Source organism: Alosa pseudoharengus, unplaced genomic scaffold, assembly GCF_046254945.1.
Source record: "Alosa pseudoharengus isolate Yale_2024_CS ecotype anadromous, Long Island Sound unplaced genomic scaffold, YU_APseudo_1.1 YU_APseudo_1.1_scf_12, whole genome shotgun sequence".
NCBI classification, from domain to species: domain Eukaryota; kingdom Metazoa; phylum Chordata; class Actinopteri; order Clupeiformes; family Clupeidae; genus Alosa; species Alosa pseudoharengus.
The window spans coordinates 4282334-4299501 of record NW_027468587.1 but is presented as its reverse complement, the minus strand read 5'-3'; the positions used below and the strand labels follow the sequence as shown (position 1 = coordinate 4299501).

At 41.8% G+C, this 17168-nt stretch overlaps 2 protein-coding genes across 3 annotated transcripts; both read right to left on the bottom strand.

The window, feature by feature from the left end:
* Nucleotides 1–264: 264 nt before the first annotated feature.
* On the bottom strand, nucleotides 265–6183 carry LOC143118734 (E3 ubiquitin-protein ligase TRIM35-like). The gene is made up of 6 exons (XM_076279815.1): nucleotides 4058–6183; nucleotides 3560–3655; nucleotides 3188–3418; nucleotides 1890–1912; nucleotides 1502–1620; nucleotides 265–1330 (listed from the first exon to the last, which is right to left on the bottom strand). Exons 1-6 carry the CDS (start codon nucleotides 4484–4486, stop codon nucleotides 795–797), a joined length of 1434 nt encoding a protein of 477 aa, XP_076135930.1. The 5' UTR covers nucleotides 4487–6183; the 3' UTR covers nucleotides 265–794.
* Nucleotides 6184–6286: 103 nt separating this feature from the next.
* On the bottom strand, nucleotides 6287–9971 carry LOC143118733 (E3 ubiquitin-protein ligase TRIM35-like). 2 transcript variants are annotated; one of them, XM_076279813.1, is made up of 6 exons: nucleotides 9277–9966; nucleotides 8940–9035; nucleotides 8596–8826; nucleotides 7557–7576; nucleotides 7358–7479; nucleotides 6287–6958 (listed from the first exon to the last, which is right to left on the bottom strand). In XM_076279813.1, the coding sequence occupies exons 1-6, from the start codon at nucleotides 9715–9717 to the stop codon at nucleotides 6417–6419; spliced, it is 1452 nt and encodes a 483-aa protein (XP_076135928.1). In that variant the 5' UTR covers nucleotides 9718–9966; the 3' UTR covers nucleotides 6287–6416. The 2 variants fall into 2 exon arrangements, with proteins under 2 accessions (XP_076135928.1, XP_076135929.1); XM_076279814.1 differs by lacking the exon at nucleotides 8940–9035 and having other exon boundaries at nucleotides 9277–9971.
* Between the last annotated feature and the right edge of the window lie 7197 nt (nucleotides 9972–17168).

Below are 17168 nucleotides of genomic sequence, written 5' to 3'. Positions count from 1 at the left end.
GAGATGAGATCTATATCTGTGGTATGGGAGGAGGTTGTGTGTGGTGGTGGTGGTGGGGTATTGAAATTGATATTATTGTGACGTTGAGCATAAAACTGTATTGCTTTGTTTGATAATAAAAACAGCAAATTAAAAAAAAAACTAAACTGATTTACTGGGGGCACACAGCAGTTCAACACTGGGGCATGTGCCCTCTAAGGGGTCTGGCGGCGCCCATGCCAGTATCTCAACCTCAGCTAAATCTATGCATTAATTCAAAGATAATTCAGGTGTTTACCAATATATCCTTTAATGTGCAGTGTTTCAGGTTTCACAAAAGAGATTCTTCTTCATCGGCATCAAGTTCCATGTTATGAACATGAAGAGCATGTCATTCCAATAGGCCTACTGTTTTCAAGATCCCTGGGTTTTACAGATACCACAGTAAACAGTTACTTTAGTAAATAGTAAATAGTTGAATTAGCGAAAAGTGAATTATCAATTTAACAGAAACAGTCATAATTGTTAAGGGTCCCAGAAGGTGTAGGTCTACAGCACTCTCATTTGAAGGTGTAGGTCTACAGCACTCTCATTTGAAGGGAATAGTGAATAGAGGTTAATGATGTGTTGGAGGATGTAAATAGTTAGAAGATGGCTATGTGTGATGTGTGTGTACAAAGATTTGATCAGTGTGTGCAAATCAGTGAATGATGAAACGTGTCATACTTTTTTCTTCTGCTGTCTTCTACAGTGTCAAAAAAACCCTCTGGAACATACCGGTACTTTTGAAAAGATCCAGCCCGGTCCACACTGGGTTATCCCATTGTTATGGAAGACCTTTGTGGTAAAATCCTCAGGGGAGATTGTGCGCACCAATTAAAAAAGAACGGAAACACCCTCTCGGAGAAGGTGTGACTGAATGTGTGCAGGTGGGTGTCGTGAACGGAGTCCGAGAATGACACCGTTCCCTTGGCCAAGTTCAGCTGCACTCGGACCCTCTGCAGTTTGCCGTTCACCGGGAGAGGCGATCCAGTCTGGCCGGAGGATCGCGACTTGTACCTCCCGTCCATGTGCAGCACGCACCAGACGCCGCTGTTGAAGAATATCAGCCCTTTCCTCTGGTTGGACTCCGCGGTGACGCCCAGCATCCAAAGCGTGCTGTCTCCCACGTCCACGTCCCAGCTGTGGGCCCCAGAGAGGAATCCCTCAGAGCCCAGCACACAGAGGTACCAGTTGAACCTCTCCGGGTTGTCAGGCAGCTGCTGTCTCTTGTCGCTGTAGGTGACACTGGTCAGGTCGTCAGACAGGGTGAGACGAGCGTCTGCGGTGTTGGGGTCAAGGATCACAGGAGCTACAGGTGGGCAAAGAGGACATTAAGGGACAGTCTGCTGAATCGGGATGGAGAGTACTTATTTGCAGGTTTAACTGATCCTCTAAAGATCCTTGAATACTGTGTTAAAAGCACAAAAAGGTCAGATTTATTTATTTAAAAACACTCCACAGAATACACTTGTTAACTCACTGTACTGAACCAAGTTCTGCATCTTCTTCCAGACGTCAAACTTGAGGTTGCCCAGGTGCTGGGCCACATTGAGCAGAGCTCCAGATGCTCTCTCTGGGTCCTGCAGCGTGCACTGCGCTCTGGAAGCACATTCAGCCGTCAGTGCTGTGGGTCTGTGATCAGCGGTCAGTGCTGTGGGTCTGTGTTTCAGCTGTCAGTGCTGTGGGTCTGTGTTTCAGCTGTCAGTGCTGTGGTGTTCAGCTGTCAGTGCTGTGGTGTTCAGCTGTCAGTGCTGTGGGTCTGTGTTTCAGCTGTCAGTGCTGTGGGTCTGTGTTTCAGCTGTCAGTGCTGTGGGTCCGTGATTCAGACACTCCAACAGTAAGGTTAAAGAGATATGAACATGGCTTACCTCTCCATTGTGCCCTTGACGTTCTGTCAAAACAAGAGGAAGTTGGATTTCACGTATGTTATGGTTATGGTTATGGGATTTGGCAGATGCATTGTGATCCGATCCAGTCCCTTGCTGAGGTGGTCTGACTCATTTGACCACATATCTTTTGTAGTGTAAACAGTAATGCATCCTAGTGCGATGGATGCATGTGAAAACCGCGATATGTTTAGGCAGACCACCTGTGAGCAGATCATCCCAGACGCATTCTTAAAACAAATGTAAACAGACCCAGTAATTTGACTTATTCAGGCATTTTTTGGAAACCAAAACGAGGCTACAGGTCAAGATACTCAAACCATATGATTGTTCCCAGCATTCGCCAGTAGGTGGCAAAAATGCATTCGTTTTTCTCGATTGCTTTGAGCTGCTTAAGGAAACTGGGATCCACTTGGTCTTCATGAACACTTTCTTTGCACAGCAGAAGTCATCTCTTGCAAATGTGTTCACACATTTTTCAACCCTTTTGCAAAACATTTAAAACAGATGTCATTCAAAAACCCCAAACTCTATTGGTTTTCCCGTGCTAAACAAAAGGAAAACATATTTTCATAGGTGGTATAGATTCCTTGCATAAGTCTGAATCTCTGAATCACCTGTGTGAAACTCCTTTGCACAATTCTTCAGTCAGCAATCATTTATTATGCATATGAGATGCCATGTCTGTTCTTGCTATTTGCAAGTATAGATCTAAAGTACGGTATTGCCTATTTGGTGAAGAAAACAGTACAAAAGGTGTTTAGCTACTGTAGGTCTATTTTGATGAAAAATGCAAGTTGTAGTTCAGTGAAATGTGTCTTGTCTAAGTGCTTTCTGTAAGTCTTACATGTCAATGACAGTTACATCATGGGAGGAATGAATACAATTATTTTTTATTAATTTAGACTTTAGCAAAAATGCTCATATATGCTCTATATTTTGCATTTTGTTGTCCAGTGTGTAATGATTTAGTGTAGTGATTTGACGTCAGGATGTGTTGTTTGAAGGCAAGATTTGCTTTTGCTGCATGTTTTAAGTGTTTTGAGAGAGTAGCAGCCTTTTGCAAGCAAAATGTGTCATTTTGGCCAGTGTGCTTTTGTTCAGATACGGGTGTTAACTGTTTTGAGAACGTGATGTCAGAAATGACACAAGCATCAAAACGATCGAGAAAAACTGATATAGTGACTATATATATATAGTAGTCAGTGTAACCTGTAGCCTCATTTTGGTTTACACAATGACCACCACCTGAAAAAGGCGAATGGAGACTGCTGTCTCACCTGTAAGAATGAGATGTCCTCGGCTCTGATCTCCTCTTCTATGGTCCTGATTGTGTCAGAGAGGAATAGAATCTCCCTGGCCACCTTGTCAAACGTTCTCTTCATTAAAGAGGTCTTCTGCTCCAGCTCGTTCTGTAGTGCCTCAAGCCTGGCAGCTTCCTCCTCTCGTAGAAACTGGTGCAGCTTTTCAAACTCTTTTTTAATCAGCTTCTGTGTGCTTTGGGCCTGACACTGGCATGGTAAACTTCATCATTAGTTTCATATATTAATAATATTCATAGATAATATATTGTTATATATTAATAATGTATTCATACATTTGTACTCATCAAACAACTACAAAACTATACAATTGAATAAATGTCTATTCACCTTGATGTGGTCTGCCGTTTCATCGTAGGTTTGTTTTATTTCTTTGAAGGCCTTCAGCTTCTCTTGCAAGGTTGGGAGTTTATTCCTCAGTTTTTCCTAAAATTAATTAGCACAAGTAGCAGGTATTTAAAGACGTAGTCAACACATTTTTAAGCCATGACATGAGAAAACCATGAACAAAATTATTCTTAATACAGTTTGTGGATGTGATGGTATGGGGTCTGTTATCCCATATATAACCAGTACACAAATAGGCATGTTAGGCACAGCTGGTGTTGACGTATAGCTGCTTATGAGACTCCCTAACATGTAACTGCTAACTTGATAAAATAAGTTAAGTTAAATAAGTTACAGTTAAGTTACTTTATTTGTCCTGAAGGAAATTTGTAACATTCTGTCCAAGTCATTGAAAAGTGTATTTTCAACTCATTTGTTCCATTGATCAATTCTGAACAACAATTCATGCATCTGTTGACATGACATTTGTTTCCTCCCTACCTTCAGATCCACTGCGGCTTCATCCAGAGGTTGGCATTCGTGACATTTGTGCTGCCTCGAGTCGCGGCACACCACACACAGAGGCTGTTTGTCCTCCAGGCAGAAGAGCTTGAACTGCTCGCCGTGGGCAGTGCAGAGGACTCCAGACCTTACAGGCCACGTCCAGCACTGGTCACTCTCCGACGCCTTCTCCCTCTGGCTCAGGACAGCCTCACACAGGTTCCTCAGGGCCAGGTTGCAGGGAGGCTCGGCGTCCAGGGACCTCTTCCGGCAGAGCGGACACTCCCGGGACACCTTAGTGTTCCAGAACTGCCGCAGGCAGGCTTTACAGATGCTGTGGCTACACGACAGCACCACAGGATCTCTGAAAATGTCCCGACACACCGGGCACGTGAGGTCCTCCTCTGGTAGGGATGTTTTGCAGGCCATTCTCCTCACTGAAGTGGCGCTTCCTCTTCTGGGGTATATCTCTTTCTGAGACTCCGTGAGAGAAGGTCAAAGTCTGCGAGACTCTGACTTTATATGGTCCTGTGGCGCAAAGTGTTGACGTGTACAAAATTCCTCCCACATTCCCACATACAAACACACACAAACACACACTCACAAAGTCCCTTTTGTTGCCAAGTCCTCTTTATCTATGAGTATGATGAATCAGAATGGTTCTCACACTCCAACTGCACTGCCAACAGGAAGCTGTGGCCCAGTTTGTTTGTCATTTCCTGGCCACAAGCCACCTTTGACGCAGTCCTCTTCACCACTTTTTAGGGCAGGGTCTTACTCTTACGAGTTTTATGGCCCAAATGACCAATGGACTTATGGACCAAACACCTCCAAAATAACCTAATGCACAATGCTGACATAGTGATACAGATATGTAATGCAGTGATATATTTCAGAGGTCGGTGACCATTGCAAGACAACTGCTAGGTGGGAACTCAGGTAACACAAAGGCTTAAAACATTCGCAAAATGGAGGTCTCATTCAAATCACTCAAAAGTGACAAAATGGCAGACCAGCTGTGACAAAAGAACATCATGTGATTCCATTCTGGGATGCACCTGAGATGACTCATACTCATGGGGGAATTTTCAGATTGAGGTAGAGCCACACACTCATGTTTGATCACTCTCAGAAGTGTTTGCCCTAATGTCCTCACAGCATACTCAATACTTTGACAGTACAACACAAAGCTACTAATTTATTTATTGAGCAGACACTTTATCCAAAGGTTAATGTGCAACTGTGTAACTGTTTGTGGTTCAAAAAAATAACATATTCAGTATTTTAGACGTGTTTTTGTTCTTGTTTTTTCCTTCTCTACTTTCACTCTAGACCTCTAATGAAAGGCCAAACACACTCTCTGTGGTCTACTACTTTCTGACGTTTTCTTCATCATGTTTGAATGAAAGCCATAACCCAGGGACTTTCTATCACTGTCTAAGGTAGTCAGGTAGTCCTTAGCATACAGTAGTTGTAAGCAAACAATATACTTTGAATGTTTATCTGAATTGTTGAACGTGTGCATGTTAAGGAATGTTGAGGCCCCAAAGCTGGACCCCCCCCCCCCCACACACACACACACACACACACAAGTGCAGTGAAGCATTCAGTTAAATCAACAACAGAAAGTTAATGAAACACAGGATATACACTACCTGTCAAAAGTTTGGGGTCACTTAGAAATTTCCATTCCACTCAATTATAGCTGAGCTAATTGACAGCTGAGATCAGTTGCATTGTTTTTTTTTTAATCAGGGCAGCAGTTTTCAGATTACATTATTGCAAAGGGGTTCTTCAATGTTTACTCAGTTAGCCTTTTAAAAAGATATCAGATTAGTAAACAGAATGTGCCTTTAGAACATTGGATGAATGGTTGCTGATAATGGGCATCTGTATACTTATTGCCATGTCTTTCTACAACAGTCGAAAACAATTTTGCAATTACGGTATGTAAGCACATGAAGTAATCTGAAAACTACTGCCTTGATTTAAAAAAAAAAAAACGATGCAACTGATCTCAGCTGGCATTCTGTCTATAATGGAGTGGAATGGACATTTCTAAGTGACCCAAACTTTTGACCGGTAGTGCAGTTGTTCAAATGGAACGAAAACTATTTATAAAGAAAACATTTGTGAACAAGACAAAAAATTTTGTGCACATACACACACATACATCTTTGGACACACCACACACAATGAGGTGACAGATATTTCAATATAGCCAGATACTTTACAGAGCATATCTTTATTTAAAATATATGCAGACACCAGATGGTTTATCTGCGCATAGATACTTTACTTGATGCCATATCACCTCAAAGACATTTGTCATACTAACATCATTATTATGATTTCTGCTTCAGTCTTCTGCTATAAGTCTGTGCCTTACTGGGAGGACATTCAAAGGGTAAGTGTCACAGCCGTTGTAGAAGAATGGAAAGAGCGTCTCTGTGAAGGTGTGTGTGACGGTCAACAGATGTGTGCCACTTACGGGGTCTGAGAAGGACAGCTCGCCCCCGTCCCAGTCCAGCCTCACTCTGATCCTCCGCAACTTCCCGGCCACTCGGAGGAGCGTCTTCTCCTGTTGCCCCGGCAACCGGCCGTAGTACTCCTCGTCCCAGAACTCCACGCTCCAGACGTCGGTCCAGAGAGCCCCCCCTTTTCGCCGGCCGGCGCCCGAGCTGACCCCGACCTCCCAGCTGGTGTTGGCGTCCACCTCCACCGTCCAGCTGTGGGTCCCCGACGCAAAGCCCCGGGAGCCCAGGACGCAGGCGAACGTGTCGTACCTCTCGGGGTTGTCAGGTGGCTGGTGGTCAGCGTCAGTGCTGATTTTCACACCGGTCAGATCCGCAGTGATGTGGAGGCGGGCATCGGCCGTGTTGGGGTCCAGAACCACAGGAGCTGTGCAGGGAGAGAGATGAGGAGGGGCTAGTATTACTTTCCATTCACCTTTTCAGGTATGTATAACTAGCATGTTTTAAAGCAACACAGTGTAGCTCGTTTACCTTAAAATAACACCTTCACACTCATATTGATGCTACACTGACTAACAATAGGGATAATAGAGTCTCTAACATGCATAACACACATGGAACGTCTGGTATTTCACCATGTGGTTTTAGCGGGGAGGAGCATGATTCTTTTTGTTGGTTTTAGATGAATTGGGTACCCCCCAAATGTGCAAACACTTGCAAATTGAAGAAAAGGGGAATTCCTACATTGTGTTACTTTAATGACTAATGTGTTATAATATAAAACATATTTTGTATTTTCCAAGTGTATTTTTGTTAATCAACTCACTGTATAGAACCATGTCCTGCATTTTCTCCCAGATTCGGAACCTCAAGTTGCCCAGGTGCTTTGCCAGGTTGACCAGCTCACCTGGACCAATGCCCTCTGGATGTTGCCATAGACACTGAACCCTGTGAAGGTCACCAGAGGTCAGTGCACCAGTACATCTGAACTACAGCCACACTGTGTAGGCCTTTCAGTCACTCACCTTCCTGCCGCAACTATGTCCTGTTCAAATGGGGAGAGAAAAAGGATAAGGAGTGACATTTGTGTATTTTTGTATTACTTGTGCATTTGTGTACTATGTATATTTTTCTGTGTATACATCCTAACCTGTAAGGGTACTGCATTTGTGTACTATGTATATTTTTCTGTGTGTATACATCCTAACCTGTAAGGGTACTGCATTTGTGTACTATGTATATTTTTCTGTGTGTATACATCCTAACCTGTAAGGGTACTGCATTTGTGTATTATGTATATTTTTCTGTGTATACATCCTAACCTGTAAGGGTACTGCATTTGTGTATTATGTATATTTTTCTGTGTATACATCCTAACCTGTAAGGGTACTGCATTTGTGTACTATGTATATTTTTCTGTGTATACATCCTAACCTGTAAGGGTACTGCATTTGTGTACTATGTATATTTTTCTGTGTATACATCCTAACCTGTAAGGGTACTGCATTTGTGTACTATGTATATTTTTCTGTGTATACATCCTAACCTGTAAGGGTACTGCATTTGTGTATTATGTATATTTTTCTGTGTGTATACATCCTAACCTGTAAGGGTACTGCATTTGTGTACTATGTATATTTTTCTGTGTGTATACATCCTAACCTGTAAGGGTACTGCATTTGTGTACTATGTATATTTTTCTGTGTATACATCCTAACCTGTAAGGGTACTGCATTTGTGTATTATGTATATTTTTCTGTGTATACATCCTAACCTGTAAGGGTACTGCATTTGTGTATTATGTATATTTTTCTGTGTGTATACATCCTAACCTGTAAGGGTACTGCATTTGTGTACTATGTATATTTTTGTTTGTGTATACATCCTAACCTGTAAGGGTACTGCATTTGTGTATTATGTATATTTTTCTGTGTGTATACATCCTAACCTGTAAGGGTACTGCATTTGTGTACTATGTATATTTTTCTGTGTGTATACATTTTAATCTGTAAAGGTACTGCATTTGTGTACTATGTATATTTTTGTTTGTGTATACATCCTAACCTGTAAGGGTACTGCATCCTCTGCACCCATCTCCTCTTCTATGTCACGGATTGTGTTTAAGAGAGACAAGATCTCTTCGCCCATTTTGTCAATCTTGTCCTTCATCACCTGCCTCTTCTGCTCCTCTTCCTCCCTCAGGGCAGCTATTCTGGATGCTTCCTCATCCCACAGAAACTGGTGGAGTTTCGCAAACTCTTCCTTAATTTTGTCCTCCGAGTCTTCGGCTTGGTGCTGGCGTGAGAGATGTCAAATGAAATGCGCTTGGCACAGTTAGGATTAGGTTTTGAAATAAAACTATGAGGGATGTTTTATAAACAGTGTGCCAAGTGTGCCAGTACTCTTACCATAATATGCTCTAATGCGTTAACAAAGGCATCTTTACTGTCTTTAAGGGTCTCTAGCTTGCACCCAAGGTCTTCCCGAATGACCTCCAGTACCCTCTAAAAAAGGTGGGACATTCCTTTACACTTCTGCTTTCTTAATATTTTTTTGTAGAGAATGTAAAGTTAGCTGTGGGAGAAACTGTTGATTTAAGAAACAGACATCTATACAGTAAATACCATGCAAGTTTATATTTTATGTGGAACCATTTACTGTATGACACTGACTTGGGAATTAGTAGCCTACATAACTACTCTGGAGGTACTTTCAGCGAACAGTTAAGACAACAGGAGCAGTTACCTTCAAGTCAAGAGCGGCTTCGTGAATGAGGCAGTGTTTGTGACCTTCATGTTCCTTTGAGTCCTCACAGGTGTCACATAGAAACTGTTTATCCTCCAGGCAGAAGTACTTGGCACTCTCACCATGCGGTCCGCAGTGCACCTCACCCTCTCCTCCAGCTGCCTGAGGGCTCTGCCGTGACGCGGCACCATGCCTCCCCCTCACAGCCGCGCTACAGCGCAGGTCCTCCGCACTGGACACTCCTCCGCAGACAGGGCACTGGTAGGAACCCGCGCTGGACTGCGTCAGGCAGGACTTGCACGCGGGGTGCCCACACAGTAGCAGCACGTCCTCGGGGTTTTCACAAACGCAAGCGCCGCAGGTCGGGGCCTCCACAGGGGGACCGGTGGCTTTGGTGGCCATGTCCTCACAGCCTGAGGAGATCTTACCTGTGACGTCCATCCCCTGTAAAATGCTCTCATTCAAATCGAAGGCTTCCCTGTCTTTCCCTTTGTCCAGACCCAAGGAGTTTGGAGACTATGTAAAAAGAATGTAGAAAATACACATACCCAAGTGCAGTAAGTCAGAGTAACTGAGATCAACGTTTCAAATCCATAGTCTCCGGGGAAAAGGCAGTATGTTACTAAGAAGCTGTTAACAAGCAGTCTGGCTGTCAGTCCTGCAGGTATGGTTTTAAGAGGGGATGGTCTTCACTCAACAGGTTTTGCAACCACAAATATGAGTTTTCATACTGCATGTGCAAGAGCGTGTGTTGAGGGGGAGGGGAGTGGTATGTCTGTCTAAGCCTGTTCGGGCAGGTAGGGAAAGGCTTTAAAGGTCACTTCACCTAATAACTATCAGAAGAGAAAGGAATTTTGAGGACAATGTGGTATCTAAATATTGCAAAAGCTACAGTTTCCACAATTACAGAGAGGAATTAGACTTAAAAATATCATAGGCCTATGCTTGCTTATATGCTTGATGTGGCTATAGTAAATACACAACATGACATGATGGTTAAGCCAGCTATGCAATCTCTGAGACGTACTACGTCAAGCATGCACCTGAGAGTATTGACAAGTGCCAACGCTATTATTTTGACAATTTTATTTAATGTTTGGATAGATCTAATGGCCTCTTGCTGAATTTAGTCACTTCACTCTCGTCATGAGTCATCATGATTAGCCTCATGTGTTTCCAAGTATTGCTGTTTGGTATGTGCATTGGGTTTCTGTGCGTATTCTCTGTGTGCCAGCGTAAGACAAGACCATCTTATTACATTACTACAGTACTCATAATACATACACTTCCTTCATTGTAAGTCACTTACAGAAGTGTCTGCTAAGAACCATAAACATAAACATTTCAATAGAGGGCCAATATCCCCCAAACACCACCAGCCCACTCACACAAAATGGACAGAAGAGTTAGAGGTGCATACAGATGTTTAATGTAACAGTGCCATGGCAGGATACAAGAGAAAGAGAATACAGTACAGATACTGACCAATACAAAACATACTGTATGCATAAAGGACCTACAGATACATGAACAGAAAAGAACTGACCAATACAAAAGATACTGTATGCATACATAAACAGAAAAGAACATGCTGTATGCTAAAAGAACCCAATGATAAGTAAACAGGAAGAAACATACAGTATGCATAAAGGACCCATGGATAAATAAACAGAAAAAACATGCTGTACGTATACAGGACCCAACCATACTGTAAGTAAACAGGAAGAAACTTCAACTCTACCCTGAAATCAGACAGCATTTCTGTGTTCTTCATATTTTCAGAGAATATATTAAAATATGTGGAATGTATAATGCTTATGCTCATAATTTCTCTTATAAATACTCATTAATGCATTTATTATCATAGAATATTAAGTGCAATATGTAGATGATACATTGTCCAGTCTATCTAGACCAAACACAGTCTAAAAGTGCTTTTCTAAAGGAACCAAAACAATTTGGATTCTGTGCATTTGACTGTCAAATGTGTCCCGACCAAATTGTTTCAGGGCCAGGACACTCCAAACATTGGGAAGGTCAAATAAAGGAGACACTAAGTGGAAATACTGAATAGCACTCTTATCATCATAGTTTAAGAGGGACGTCACAGGCAACTACAACAACATATTGCACATTTCTAAGAGGTATATAAATAATAAATATTATATATATATATATATATAAATATATATCTAAATATGGGGTTATATATATTCTACATATAACCCCATATTCATAACTTCATAACACAAAATATTTCACATATTTCATATTTAAATGACCCTCCACCCAATCAATACCATCACTATAAGCATAATCAAATCTTCAATCATTGCGACTGAGCTGTTTAATACACTTGGGAATAATCATTTTTTTTAGAAATTGCACTTCACAGTTCCATCTTCATATTTAAAATCTCAAGTTATCCCTGTGAGTGTGCATGGCCACACAAAAAGGCACTTTGGTATCTGATACCTGAATGACGCAGGCAGCAGAGTGGAATATTAAGAAGCTTATGTATACTTGTGATCATAAAGGCTAATAATTATAAAATTATTTAATATTAAATACTGAAGTAGATCATATGGTACATATGTAACCTTGGCAGTGGCAGCCAGCCTTACAATAAAAGGGGGGAATTAGTTGGGGGGGAGAGGGGGGTGATCTAGATCTAGTAAGATCTGTCATCACAATAAATAATCAATCTAAAATCTATGGGTAAATGGGCAAAACATAACCAAATCATAACACACAAAAAAAACTACATGGTAAGAGCTAGCTTTAAAGAGGTAAGACCTTCAAAGGTGGGGAGATCCAGAGAGACTCTTTTAACCACACCTGGAGCTGCCCTATTCTCCCTTTGGTCCCACAGCACACTGGCTTCCAGAGGCTACCTGATGTCCCTGGCAGGGGTCTTCTCATTCTGTGTGCTCACTGGCACAGCTCTGAGTCTGCTTCCACAGCAGTCGGCTGTGTCTGTCAATCCAGAGACACTTGGCCTGTAAGCCTTTGCCCGTAAGCCTTTGCGATCATTTTACACAATAATTCTACAGTTGCCCTCAATTAGTGTACTCACTGGTTTTGATCTCCACTACGGGGTTCAACTCGACTAGTGTGCTCACTTGCACAGCTTTGAGTCTCTGCTGCCACTGTTCAACACAAAGCTGTTCTGCTTCGCCTACAAAAAGAAGTACAGTAATTGCTGTCATAGTACGCTACCTCGGTCATAACCAGTATTACATTTCAGCTCTGTTTGTGTTCACGGGTGTTCACTATTTTGAGTATTTGCTTTCAAACTAGTCTCCATGTTCACTACAGCGAATCAAAAGTTGGCATGCTGCTATACTATCTTGGTTATAAACTGTATTGATTTACACTAAAGGGTTGAACTCACTGTGTGCGCACTGGCACAGCTTTAAGTCTCTGCTTCCACAGCTCAAAACAAAGCTTGCGATTTTTCAATGGACTGATTTGCAACATCTCACACATGCACACACTCACACACACACTTTCCCTCATAAAACAACCTAATCTGATATGTACTGTACTTTTGGCTTCCTGTACAAGGTACTAGTAGAATCTCTCAAATAATGCCAGTTAGTAAGATTAATGTCAGCCCATGTACAGTCCAGGCCATCAAAGTAAAGCCTGTGAATAACCTCCCTTGTGGTATTCCATTGTACTGGCATCATAGTCATCCCTTCTATTAGCGTAAGAAAACTTATAGTTTTTATAGTCCTGACACAGCCTTGGCAAGTTACTCCACCATATCTCCTATATGCTGTTTACAAGTGTCATATTATAACTAAGGTGTATGGTTGATTGTGTGACCGTTTTTTCCATTTGAATGAGTGAATGTCGGATTGGTTAGTTGAATGTCTGGCTGAATGAAGAGGAATAGCTCTATAGCTATAATTTAACACATTAAATAAAACAATGTGTACAGCATATTATACAAAGGAGCATTTGTGCAATGATTGAGTTTGATTATACTGATTGAATAAAAAAAAATATATCACATATATAAATGTGATTGAATAGAAAATAGCTTATTTGGAGTCCTGGTATATAAAGAGTTCTTCCATACTTACATCGCCAAAGTATACAGTAAGCCCACGTAAGTGCATAGTACATTGAGCGTTTGACTATGTTATTCTAATGCTAGCTGTAGCTCTGTAGTTTAAAAGTGAAAATGCTGAAATGTTAATAGCTTATATGTTATTCTATTGAGGACAGAAGCAGAAGTTAGATAGGAGGTCCATGGCACTGAAGGAGGAAGGCGGCATCACACTATCTTCACACAGCTGGTCAGCTCGGCCTTCTCCGAAGGCTTTCCTGGCTCCTCTCCTGCCTTCTGGAAACATCTACGGAACCATCTATGGAATGGAACCATCCTATATTAGTTTTCGTTCAGTGTTTAGTAATGCTCATTTTATTTTTCTGGCATTAATTGTGTTGACTGGGTCACAAGTTGGTTAATACTAAGGTGCTAACCACACCACTACATTGATTCACAACTCAGCTTCCGCGGCGATGAGACAGGATGTGTTTTGTGGTGAGATCCACCTTTTTTTATGTTGCTTCATATTGACAGCGTTTTGCACACTGCTTATGCGCCCAAAATGCCTCAAATTGAAAAATTTTCAACTCAAGGTGGAAAAGTGCCCGACGTCATTCGCCTTTTTATGAAAACATTGCACCTCACATTTTACAAGCGACTAAGCGCGTCCTGTCTTAAATTGCACCCTTAAATTTGTAACACTGACATGTCATGAAAGCTGGTGGGAAATTAAATAGTGAACGTTAACTAGTACTAACTGTGGCTGTGTAACATGGCTGCCACAAGGATTCACCATAACATACTGCCCATTTAATGCTTAAAGGTAGCCAATGCAGTTTCAGATACTCCTGCGACTCTAGGGCTCCACCTAAAAAGGGCTCCAACTAGTCGCCGAATACTTATATTTTACCTTGCCATTGTAAATACTTCTCACTGCTTGAGCTTTTCCCCCTGGACTAACAACAGGCAAAGACACTCTCCAAAGACCTGTCGATGTCTCCATATTACAAGTTTGTTTACCATCAAAATTACTTCAAAACTGTTATATTAAAGGTTCTTTAAGCACACTTAGGTGATGTCACTTCTGTTGATCTAGCTAGCTCGTCCCTTCCTCCCCCTTCCTCCCATGCAACTGAAACTGTGATGAATGCGCATCTCGTCTGTGATTGGCTGGAACAGTGTGTTATGTTTCATGGTCCAGGCTAGCCTAGGAATACCCATATGAACATTCGCTCTCGCTCTGATTTGCTCTGCAGGTCCGTCTGGCCAAGAGAAGGCCTGATGAAGATCTGTTGAGATTGAAACATTGCCTTTTTAGAGTAAATAAAGCATTTCTTGGAGCTCATATACAATGCGCAGACCATGTCCCTCTCTCTCTCCATCTGGCCAAGAGGCCATTGAAGCCCATTTCCAATGTCCCTAAAACACGGGCAAGCAAATACAATCGCTAATCCTGCATGGACGTGTATTTCTTTGGAATTGAGTACACCTCACCATCCGCTAGCTGCCTGTGCCCTGACTACACTGTAAAAGTATGCGGTCTCTGTTGACAGAGGCTCCAAAAACAGCAATATAAACAACTTGGTCCAGCCTGGACCATAAAAACATAAACTGTTCCAGCCAATCACCGACGAGATGCACGTTTAGGAGAGTTTCAATTGCAAGGGAGGGAGGAGGAGGGAGAAGCGCGTTAGCTCTCTGTTTTGTTTGAACGTCAACAAAAGTGACGTTACCCAGCATCACTTAGAGCACTTTTTTGTTGTACAGTACCACTTTTACCACTCCCACCTGCCCTCAAACTGCCAGTACAAAAAAATATCTCTTTGAAACTGAACTATGACTAAAGCTATCACTTTACATCAATACATTGCCACTGGTCCTCTGAAACAGCTATATACAATCATGTGCACTTCAAAATGATATATTCAGTCATTATGGAGAAGAAAGTTGTTGTCTGAGGGCAACTTCCAATCAAATGACACCCCCTTCCCTTCTATGCTCCTTGAGAAATGTGTTGATTGGCTGAAATAGTGCCACAGTATGTGGCCTTGTTCGAGCCACTTTGGCTTTTTGTTTCATTACAGAGCCAGGATTGTGTATGAGCACTGGAACCAGAACAGACCGTGAGAGTAATTCAGAAGGGTTTGACAAAAATATAGTAGATTTCAATAGATGACACCAGAGTTAAGCCGAGACAGTTCCTACGGTTAGGCCGAGACAGTTCCTACGGTTAGGCTGAGACAGCTCCTATGGTTAGGCCGGGACAGTTCCTTACCCCTTCTTCCACCTCCAGATGACGATCAATATGCCGGTGACCAAACCCAGACTGGCCAACACAGCACAGATGATTATCCAGGTCCTCTTGTCGTCATCATGTGAGGCCTCAGTCAGACCTGAAAAGATGGGGTCTGTGGTACACAAAACCAACACACGTATTACATTTATATCATGAAAACGAACAGCCTTTTAACCGATTCCTATGGACGTGGCTTCTAACATCAGTGGCAACTACTTTACATAGTAAAATATTCACACAAAAATATATACACATTGAAAGAATTGAGTGAAATTGAGTTGAGTGAGATGTTTTGAATACATCCAAGTATGCAAAACACAACAGGCTGCAAGACAGAAGGTACACATTACTCACCTTTGCAGAAGACTTTTTTGAGCCCCTGTCAAAAGAGATGAAAAAGTGGAAGAATTATTAATAATTTTGTTGAGTAATAAATTATTTCCCACTACAGTTACTGTAAAAATATATTGTTTTTATAATTAACTGTGTTATGAATGAATATATTCTTATTTAATCATTAACATTATAAAAATTAAGATATTATAATAACCGAATCATTAATATTATTCCAATTCCTTTATCAAGTCTATATTATGCAAGGTTTTTTCACCATCATACCATTGAACAGTCCACTCTGTATGTGACATTGGGAAAATGTGCTTTCAGAAGAAGGGAATCTGCTGTTTGCCAAAGAACCAAAGACTTGTTGAATCCATCTTCATGGGCTACAACTATATCCTTAACACCAAGACAGAAACATACAAATCATGAGCTATTTATAATATTATTACAGCTTAAACATGCAGACTTTTAATCTATATGAAAATGCATGTGCAAAAGTATCTCTTACGTTAATGGCCCAGTCTTTCTCGCAATTTCCCTTGGTTTCCCCGCTGAGGTTATAAAGGGCCGAGCCATTAGGTTGCAGGTGTACGGTGCAGTTCAGAGACAATGTTGCTCTAATACACATACACATCAACAGGAAACCTGAGGTGGGCACAATCAACACAGTCACAGTCAGTAAAATTGTTTAAGGACACAGCACCAGGCCTACCAAAGCATGACTGTTGCCTACTTTTGTAGACTGGATGCTTCATTAGAAAAGGAAGATATACTATAGATGGGCATACCACAGATCCGCTCACTGCTCTCCCACTCTGATACTGAGCGTGTAATACACACCCTCATCTCCTCCTGGCTGGACTACTGCAATGCCCTGGTCTCCCCTCTCACCTACTCAACAGGCTACAACATGTCCAATATGCAGCTGGTCAATTTCTCACATTCACCTCTTCCCGCAATCACATCACCCCAGTGTTACAAGACCTCCACTGGCTCTTCATCCCGCAGAGGGTTGATTTCAAAGTCCTCCTCCTCACTTTCAAGGCCCTACATGGCTCTGCCCCCACATACCTAACTGAACTCCTTTGCCCATACTAGGGATGCAACGATTACCGGTATAATGGTAAACCGCGGTAAATGTTGACGATAACAATTACCGTTTTCATCTCAAATATCATGATTATCACAGATGAT

What these genes read in the sequence shown, in the direction of transcription:
- LOC143118734 (XM_076279815.1), bottom strand. Translation starts at nt 4,486, where the DNA reads ATGGCCTGCAAAACATCCCTACCAGAGGAGGACCTCACGTGCCCGGTG. An exon ending in GTCAAGGGCACAATGGAGAG is followed by an intron (nt 1,621 to 1,889) that starts GTAAGCCATGTT and finishes ATGTGCTTCCAG; the next exon opens with AGCGCAGTGCACGCTGCAGG. An exon ending in GCAGAACTTGGTTCAGTACA is followed by an intron (nt 1,331 to 1,501) that starts GTGAGTTAACAA and finishes GCCCACCTGTAG; the next exon opens with CTCCTGTGATCCTTGACCCC.
- LOC143118733 (XM_076279813.1), bottom strand. Translation starts at nt 9,717, where the DNA reads ATGGACGTCACAGGTAAGATCTCCTCAGGCTGTGAGGACATGGCCACC. An exon ending in ACGCATTAGAGCATATTATG is followed by an intron (nt 8,827 to 8,939) that starts GTAAGAGTACTG and finishes CTCTCACGCCAG; the next exon opens with CACCAAGCCGAAGACTCGGA. An exon ending in GACATAGTTGCGGCAGGAAG is followed by an intron (nt 7,480 to 7,556) that starts GTGAGTGACTGA and finishes TGACCTTCACAG; the next exon opens with GGTTCAGTGTCTATGGCAAC.